The sequence below is a fragment of the Eurypyga helias genome, unplaced genomic scaffold (assembly GCF_000690775.1).
Source record: "Eurypyga helias isolate BGI_N326 unplaced genomic scaffold, ASM69077v1 scaffold15843, whole genome shotgun sequence".
NCBI classification, from domain to species: Eukaryota; Metazoa; Chordata; class Aves; order Eurypygiformes; family Eurypygidae; genus Eurypyga; species Eurypyga helias.
The window spans coordinates 63324-73174 of NW_010242313.1; the positions used below are offsets into that span (position 1 = coordinate 63324).

Consider the following 9851-nt stretch of genomic DNA (forward strand, 5'->3'; position numbering starts at 1 on the left):
TGGAAAGCTAAGGAATTTATATACAGTATGTAGTACACGGGGGCATTTGGCAGGGTGCATCGGGACCAAATGACTCTGCCTGATTCACTTCAGTGGCTCCCAGTCCAAGGGAGCAAAACACGGGGTACAAAGGTGGTCGCTTTGTACTTTGAACGTGTCGGTACGTGTGGGATTCACCCAGCTGATGGTAACGTTGAAGGAGACGATAGCCGTGGATGGCCTTGGCGTGTTTTCTTCTGTCCCCTGTAGGGAGCAGATGACGTATTGAGATTGCTTTCTGTGATTACGCTGGCAAATCCCACCTTTCCATAGAAAGGTGGAATAAGAAACGTGATACAGATATCACTTATTTAATAGACCGAGTCTTGATAATAATTCTAAAGAAATAGTCCCCAAAATGTTTCAGAAAACTTCTTTTTTCCCCCTTTTCCTTCAGTATGCTGCTTGGAGATGACAACCAAACGGAAAATTATCGGCCGCTTGGTGCCCTGCCGGTGTTTTCGCGGCGAGGAGGAAATCGTCTCAGTGCTGGACTACTCTCACTGTGGCCTACAGCAGGTGCCAAAGGAGGTTTTTAACTTTGAACGGACATTAGAGGAGCTTTACCTAGACGCCAATCAAATTGAAGAGCTACCTAAGGTAATCGGTGTTCCGCCTGCGATGCGGCCGTCGGAGTTGTGTTTGTAACGTGCGCTCGGCGTGTGCTTCAGCTCTGGAACGGGGCTTGCTCCTGGCCCGGAGGTCTGCTCGCTGTGGGAAGAGCCATGGCGCAGCCAGCGAAGTCTTCGCTTGGGATGTTAAGAGTTGTGCAAAAGAAGCGCTTCTTGCCCAACGAGTAATTAATAGAGCATTCGGTACCTCGACCAGGAGTATGCTAATACTATGGGGTCTGGGTAGGGATCTGACGCGTGGGTCCTCCGTAGCACAGCTCTGAAAAGTGAGCTCTGTTTCAGGCTGAGCCGGTTCTCCCTGTGGGAGAAACGCCAGCACCGTCTGACCAGCGTTTTTGTAGCTGCTAATGAGGTCCTGCAGCGAGATCGTTTAGTTATCCTTCCTGCGTAAAACTTACAGAATCCTTAAATCTCTTCTTCTGTTGATTAATGTTTACTATAAGGAATTAAAAGTTACTCTAACTTAAGTGTCTTGGAAACAAAAGAGGGCAAGGTAGTGGAAAAAGCAATTAATAGTAGGTGCTAGCTACATAATGAAGCATGAAGTAATGTAATCCGTTCCTTAATTGAATTTTTCTCAGCAATAATGAAAGATGCTTACAAGTCCTTAATTAAACATTGTTCCACTATAATCCATTCTTCATCATCTCTCAACATATTTCTTACTTAGGCTGCATACAGACTACGTAAATTCTATTTACAAATGTAGAAAACGCACTTTTTCCATTACGTGGAGTTCCTTTAGTCGGATAGGATGGTTCAATGCTTAAATTGCTCACTCCATCAGGAAATTCTTTACAGATGGGCAGGGTGGCTACAATCAGAAAAATTATATGGAGAACTGCCTTACTTCTCCTGCTCCTAGAAAGGACAGCAGGGAGCCAGGTATTTTTTTCTGTCCCCAGAATTATGAAATGGATCATGGTAGAGGTCATTTTACTGCTAGAGAATCCCTTTGGGACTATTCCTCTTTTAATAATAATAATAATATGTTGTTAATGTTGTGTATTTGAGTTATGGTACTGAAGAATCCTAGTGAAGGGCATATGAAGTGTCCAATTTAGCTGGGGGTTTTTGGTATATTTGTTTTGGGTCTCTTGAAAGTACATGTCACCATGGTATTAGCCTAAATTGCAGTGCATGATGGAAGACAGACATATCAGGGCATAGGCCAAGAGCAATATACCATAATCCTGTGTGGAAAAAATGAGGGCCAAAGGTCAGAGGTCCAAAATTATGAAATTGGGGTGAAGGTGATAGTTGTTAGTGCCAGTCACAATTGAGAAGTGCACGCTGATGCACGCTAGTGAAACCTTTGCGTTGGTGTCACCTATTTTGTATTTGTTATTTGACCAACAGAACAGCAAGTAAATACATACCTTGGAGAGGTGTAAATGTATAGGGCTCTGGTTTTGCACCTTTTTTCTCTCTTTTTTAATATAAATAATATTTTGATGTATTGAAGAAATCCTTTCAGTTGGTCTGAAGTTTGAGTATCTTGGCCTTGTGTAAGAGAAGTTTAATGGTGGTGTTGATTTGCTTTCTTTATGCCATTCATAACTTTTTGTCTTAAACCTATATTAATCATTACTGTAAATCAAACAGTCCAAATAATTTCTTTATCAAATTTTCTGCTTAAATATTTTTTGCTCTGAACTTTTTTCACTATTGAATTGATATTCTAGGAGAGAAGATGGCATTTTTTCTTAAAATGGCACTATGTGACTTAACTTTTGTATTACACATTCTGTTCTGCCATAGGCAGAACTTTCCTCTCCCTGTAAATGTGAATTCAAATAACTTCTTCCAGGGGAAATTAGTTTTGTCCATTTTTGCTTATTTAACAAATGGCATGTGCCTCTGAAATTACAGTATTATTTTTAAACTTTCTATCATCAGAACACTTGATCATGTTTAAAAATCTGGTGAAAAAAAGCAGGTAAAAACACTCTTAAGTCCTCATATACCTTTTTTTTTTCCTTCTGTCTCCATTAAAAATGGATTTCTAGTTCCTAATTTCTGATATTTTGCTTTTCTTTTAGGGATTTACAGGGTTCTTACATAGTTCTCATTGTCTTTTTTCCCTAAATCTAGCCAAATCTTTTATTGTATTTACCTTTGACTTCATTATCATGAGTGGCTGCTGCAAGTATGTCCCTGTTTGTACGAGCCAGATGAATCAAAGCCTAATTAAAAAAAGAATTTTGATTTTGATGAAGGTGGAGTCACTGGCAATCAGTATCCAGGAAAACATGAAGGAGATGAAAATTCTCCCCAGAAGCTTTCCCTTGTAAAGTAAAATCTGGACTATTTTGTAAGGGAAAACATTAGCTTACTGCCTTAAGAAAAAATTGTCTGTCTCCATCAGCGAATTCTAGAAATAGCCAGCACTGTTTCAGCATCTCACCTGTTGCTGAAATAGAGACCAGCCATGCTAAATTTGCTACTGAAGTTAGAAGCTACCTCTCACTAAGAACGAACAGTACAGGCAATATATGAATGGTGTTGAGGTAATCACCAGGGTGTAGCTCACAGAGACGGGTGACATTATAAATTACCTGTATTTTTCTTCTGCACTGCATTTGCTATGTAAGTTATTGTTTCCATTAAAGGCACTGAATCCTTTTTCTAAATCTGCCCCTAAGAAATCACGTTTCTGTCCTGCAAAGCTACAAAGGGTCATTTCTTTGTAATGCTGACGCCAAATCCCCCCGATACGTTCACCAATCTGTTTCACAGCTGTGGGAAGTAAAGAGCACAAATCTCATATTGTTCTCCAGTGGCCCTGGCAGCCAACTGCCTCGATTGCCATGTAGTCAGGAACGCGGGATATGCAGAGAGCAGCCCCTTGTTGGAACTGAGATCGCGGTGCTATTAGTACCCCTGGGTTCCCAGCCAGGAAGGGACAGAAGTGGAGTATGGACAAACGGTACGATGAGTAAGATGGCAAGGCCACAAAGCACTAGAAATTGAGAAAGACACTTCTTGAAAATCTAGTAGGTAAAAAAGAGTGGGCAATTTTGGGCCTACATACCTGTGTTCACACTCTGGTGTTATTTCTGATACAGCAGGACATCTTAAAATGACTCCAGAGGGAATATTTTTTATTAAGCTTCTTCATTCACCAGTTTGAAAGCCTTGTATCTGTTCAGATATTGTCAGAAGTTGAAGTTCCAAGCCTTCCTTGGTTTTTAAAATAAGATTTCTCCAGGGGAATGGCTGGGGAACATGTACTGGGAATTTTATTTTCCAGGTACAGTAGTATGGTGTGGTTTGTATACATACCCAGGGCCTACAAGGAAGCTGGGGGGGACTTTTTACAAGGGCCTGTAGTGACAGGACAAGGGGTAACAGGTTTAAATTGAAAGTGGGGAGGTTTAGATTGGACAGCAGGAAGGAATTCTTCCCGGAGGGGGTGGGGAGGCACTGGGACAGGTTGCCCAGAGAAGCTGTGGATGCCCCATCCCTGGGAGTGTCCAAGGCCAGGCTGGATGAGGCTGGGAGCAACCTGGTCTAGTGGAAGGTGTCCCTGCCCATGGCAGGGGGGTTGGAACTGGATGATCTTTAAGGTCCCTTCCAACCCAAACCCTTCTGTGATTCAAATCCTGCAGGTTCCCTATGGCCTACAGCTGTTCTCGTTGAGAAATGGGGCTGGAAATTTCCAGAGCAGAGCCTCGAGCCTATTAATTACATTCCCTTCCAGTCTTGCCCCAAATGATGTGCTTCCTTAAAAAAGAGAAAAGTAGGTGGTCTCCGATGCATTGCAGAGGGATTCCTCCTTCTCTGGGGAGATATTTCCCGTTATTAGCATTGTCTGCAACAGAACGTTGTCATCCGGGTTGGCTCCTGGGGCACAGTAGCACCCACCCTTGGTCATAGCCGGGGCGCATGGGGAGGGGGCTGCTGCGCCCGCTCGAAGTACCAAGTGCACGTTGCACGAGAGAAAATCAGAAACACTGTCTGTACGAAGGTGTTCGGTGAAGTGTCTTTTGTTGAAAGGCCCTTTCCTACTCGGTGTGGTGCTTCTCCTTCTGAGCAGCTTTTGCTCACATGATGCCTTCTCCATTTTCTGGGAGGAGATGATGCTGAAGGAAAAGCAGGGTTTTTCTAAAGGATTATGATAGAAAGTTACAGCAGAAAAATTCAGTTTCAAAATTATCTAAAATTTACTTAAAGTGAAGTACGAGGTTGGCATTTGCAGACCATTTGTGTGTTGATTTTCTCCTCTCTGGGTGCTTGGCTGAATTTTTCACCTAGGCAATCAAGTGCATAGCATTCCCAAATAGCCTGCAGATGAGTTTATAGACGTCACTCTGATACTGAGGTCTGAAAGAAAGACTAAATCTGGTGTAAACAACACTAAGATTTGCAGGACCCTTGTGAGATGCCTGCAAAGAGAAGTTGTTCTCTGGATCCCACTGAACTTTCTGGTGCCGCTTGGTGAATTCACATTTGCAGAAAGTCCCGTGGGGTTTAGTAACTTCTAACTCTTGCAGAGAGCAATGTTTTTAGAGCCTGCACCCCAAAGTGGGTGCTGCTAAGCGGGTCTTTCCTGCAGTCCAAGGTGATGGGAAGCACAGGAGTGGCTGGTACTGGGGGTTCCAGTGCAACGTACCTAAACGTGAAACTGGTTTTCGTCACTGGTTGGTTTATTAACTTTTACGTGTGTAAAGTGTTGAGATGATGACATTTCTTGAGGAAAGCATCTGTGTTAAATAGGTGCTTCCAACATGATTTATTGGTTACTTCAGATTGAAAAGAGGACTTGTTTTTGCAGTGGAAATTCTGACATTTATAAAATTTGAATTGAAAATGAGAATTGAGTCCTCAATTGCATTTTTTTCCTTGAAGATAGCAAGGAAGATAGCAAGAAGATTTCTTCTGCATGCAGTCAAAACGTTTTTAAGTCTATCATGAAATTAAATTATAAAATCAAATCTTTTGATTTACCATAAGGCACCAAAAAATTGCAGCTGATGTGACACACGTGAAATACCATGTACCTACAAAATGGTGACCGCAATGAGTGTGCAGTTTTGGACAGAAAGCTCTTTTTGAACATCCCTGCTGCCAATCAACTCTTTTGGTTATCCTTGTCAACGATGTATAAGCTGTGTTTATGATTGTGAGCAGCCTGTAAGAACATCTTGCCAAATAATGGCTTTTCAAAATATTTTCCAATTATTGAATTCTTATGGAGCAAATGTTTTGTGGTATTTGTTGCTTTTGTGTATGAATAATGATCCCAGACTGATCTTTTTCCTGAAACACTGTAAAGTATCTTTTTATGTTGCAGCAACTGTTCAACTGTCAAGCTTTACGCAAACTGAGTATACCAGACAATGACCTTTCGAGTCTGCCAACCACTATTGCTAGCTTAGTTAATCTCAAAGAACTTGATATCAGTAAAAATGGTAAGAGATCAAAAGTATAAATATTTTACAGAATTGTGATGAATATGAACAATAATGATGCTTTAATTCCTAATGATTAACAAACTTGTTTTGTAGAAAACATGTTCTTTTTCTAGATTATTGATGGTTATGTACTATTTTCCTGTCTGGCACTTTTGAGAAGGCTGAGTAGAATCTACCTCATTTACTTTTCTCTTAAAAAAATAGAGGTTGCTTTACCATAGCATCCCGTGGTGATTTGTGGCCAATAAACATTAGAAATAGGGGCGTGAGACCATTTTTCAGCTCACTTACGAACCATTCCACTTTCCATAGTGGCTTCATACTCCCTGGGCTCTTGTGTAACGTGTTTAAGCATAGAAGCCCACAGGTAAACAACCACCAGGATTTAGAAGACCAGCGACTAATTTGCTGATGTGCAAGTCCAGATTACACATTTACACATTTATGTGCCTAAAAAACCCTTTGCATGTCTGAACTTAAGTGTCTTTGTTTTGAAAATGAGGTTCAGGCCCTCTTGCAAATTTGGAAAGGTTTCAGCGTAGGCCTCGAGGCTGTCGGGATCCTATGTGTCTTCTCCCGACAAAAGGGGGAGGCAAAGGAGGAAAAGATAAGCAGTTTGGAAAGAAATGAAAGGCACAAATATCAGTACAAATGATGTCACTGTTTAACTCTAGATTATATAAATCAATAAATCAAGCCTTAGCATAATGATTTTAGTAGAAGGCATATTATCTGTTCTGGTGTAATTTTTGACTGCTTAAGTGTCATCTTCTAGACACTGTAATACTAAAATATATGTATTCTACCTGCTATAGCTTAAGTCTGATATGAAAATGCCAAATGGACACGTTTATGAACAAAAAAAGTCAGGTTTTTATGTGTGTATAATAATTCTTTAATTATTTTTTTAGGAATTCAAGATTTTCCAGAAAATATGTCATCTTTTAGGCACTGTAATACTAAATATATGTATTCTACCTGTTGTAGCTTAAGTCTGATCTGAAAATGCCAAATGGACACATTTATGAACAAAAAAAGTCAGTTTTTTATGTGTGTATAATAATTCTTTAATTATTTTTTTAGGAATTCAAGATTTTCCAGAAAATATTAAATGTTGTAAGTGTTTAACAATTATTGAAGCCAGTGTCAATCCAGTCTCTAAGTGAGTATCAGTAGCTTGCGTTCATATACTGCGAGTGCAGAGAGTTTGCACACAGTGCACTAGAGGCGTTGGGTTGAGTCTCAGTGTGCAGAGTTAATCTCAGTTTCTAATTGTGTGAAATCCAGGGTTGGTGTATCTGTGTCCTGTGTGTCTCTCCATGTAGTACAGGAAGTGTTGGCCAAGCGGTCCCTAGGGTGCAGCCTTTTAAACACAGCGGGCTGGTGCTCTCTGTCTTTGGGAAGTCAGTCAGGCTGCATCCTCGCATTCCATAATCTCTTGGTTGGGGCTTTGGCATCCCTTATTCTCTCAAAAAACTTGCAATGATAGTAATTAAAAAAATCTGTGTTGTAATCCAATGATTCATAAAATGGAGTGAAGGAGATGAAAGGATAAAATTTTATTATTTCAGTTTAAAAGAAAAAAAAAAAGGAGATAGAAGAAAGAGAAAACACCTTTGGCTTAAAACCCTCGTGTAGGAAGGGAGAAGAGGCTGATGTAACTTGAATGTGCCAGGCATTTGAATTTGATGTAGTTATAGCAACGTGGAAAAGATGAGAACGTGCAAAAATGTTGTCTGTAACAAGTAAGTTCTTGAGAATTTGGGTAGAAAAAGAAGGTGAGAGAGAAAGTGATCTTTCTCTTTCTAAATATACATTGTTATTATTTCCATAGCAACTTCGGTGTGAGCATTAAGCTTTTAAATGTTTTTTTTTTTAGGCTGCCAGATGGCTTCACACAGCTTCTAAATTTGACCCAGCTCTATCTAAATGATGCCTTTTTGGAGTTTCTTCCAGCTAACTTTGGAAGGTAAGGATTAGTCATCGAAGCACATTGCTCTTTCATGTGAACCCAGTTTGGACTTAAGGGACCCTTTTAAGCTGTATTCTTTTTAAAAACAAAACAAAACAAAGCAACAAACCTAAAGAGATTTAGGCTTTCCAGCCCTTTTTTGATGAATGATTGTTGTTGGAGAGAATGTTATGTCAGCAAGAATTTTATGATGAACTGGTGCGGGGTGGTGGTGGAGGGACCAGCCCTTTTTTGATGAATGATTGTTGTTGGAGAGAATGTTATGTCAGCAAGAATTTTATGATGAACTGGTGCGGGGTGGCGGCGTAGGGAAAAGGCGAGAAGGAACTGAAATTGAAGAAGAGACCTGTCCTTGATCAAATGTGTGATTAAATGGTGGCAAGGGCAGAAAATAGCAATGTGCTGTATGCCTACTGAAAAATGAGCAGAAAGAAAAAGTGTTGTGAGCCAGAAGGGAAGAAAGAAATGACTGAGTGTGGTGGGGTGACCGAAGGAAAAATGTGAAAGCAAGAACAAGAGAGAAGAATCAAAAGACAGCAGAGGAGGAAGGATGTAGAGTGAGAGTAAAAATAAATGCAGCAGAAACTGAGCCAAAAAGGACAAATCAGAGGCTGACGCTACTTCCCAGGTCCATTTAAGAGGGCAGTAGAAGCCAGCAGGTCCTTAACTGCACGGGTCTGGCAGAAACGTGGGGTTTATTCCAGCTCCGTTACGCTGGTGAGGGAATGGTCAGCCTTTCTGCCCTCGGGTTGTCCACTGGGGCAAACAGCCCAGAAGGCAACGGATCAGCAGAGAAAATATATCGTGTTGTTACAGTATTCACCTAGTATTAGTTTTTTCCTAGTCCATCCAGCTACCCATATGTGTGTTTTAGTGTTCAACTGGGAACATCAACCCGGCACTCTAAAATCACTGCTGAGCTGACATCGTTTGTGTTGGAAGTGGCATGGGCGTGCTCAGGCGCTGAGCAACGGAACGGGCTGCTTTGTCAGCATTTACTTGATGGGCCTGTCACTGACCCGCAGTTGAGTCCGGGCTTTGCGCTGGAATACGCTTCAGAAAATCCTGGTTGAAGAAAGAGGAAGAAGAATTTGCATTTGATGAGGGTTTTGGAATATCAGAGTAAATCCTAAGACAGCCTGCTTCTGCAGTTTGGAATCAGTCATTATGTGCAGATGTCAGGGAAAAATAAATTGCAGGGTATTTCCTATATTTATCAGATGTGTAGTGTTTATAGTCATTATGCCCTTCTAGAGCCTTGCTGGTACTTTGCTAATAATGTCTGTCACTTAAGGACCTGTCTAATATTCTATATATTTTAGCAGAAAGCACTCATTTTTTTTCTTTCACACATGCATATTTTGTCTAAACAAAATTACACTCCTTCCAGTTGTGGTTGTTATTCCTTTATTACTATTATTCTGCTCCTATATTACCTTTTTGGTATCTTCCATTTACAAATCCTTGTCGTATTTCCCAAGCTTCCCACATTAGCTTACAGACATTGCTCTTTTTTTTTTTTTCCTCCAACTAGCCACACGCAGCTCTTTAACTGTATCTTCCTTAATTCTCTTCTCCACATCTTAGTGCTTTTTTATATCTTCAGCTGCAGCGCTACGCACTCTGCTGTGGTCTCATTTGTCCATGTGAATAAAGTCCGGGACATCATGTAAATGCCTCTCCACTTTTCTCATTTGAAGTTGTTCTTTTTAGTCCGGTGAGGCACAGCGATAGGGCCAGAAAAGTGCTTTTTTCAGTAGGAAAAAGTTAAAATGGTGGTTCTCTGGAAGA

General features: G+C 40.7%; 1 protein-coding gene across 1 annotated transcript in view; it reads left to right on the forward strand.

The window, feature by feature from the left end:
- Positions 1 to 447: 447 nt before the first annotated feature.
- LOC104507688 (leucine-rich repeat-containing protein 7-like) overlaps positions 448 to 9851 on the forward strand; it is a gene marked incomplete at its 3' end in the record, with an annotated part of 68828 nt that continues 59424 nt past the window's right edge. The window contains 4 exon segments of the mRNA XM_010149049.1: positions 448 to 639; positions 5968 to 6085; positions 7172 to 7250; positions 7968 to 8057. Coding sequence (XP_010147351.1) covers positions 451 to 639; positions 5968 to 6085; positions 7172 to 7250; positions 7968 to 8057 — 476 coding nt within the window.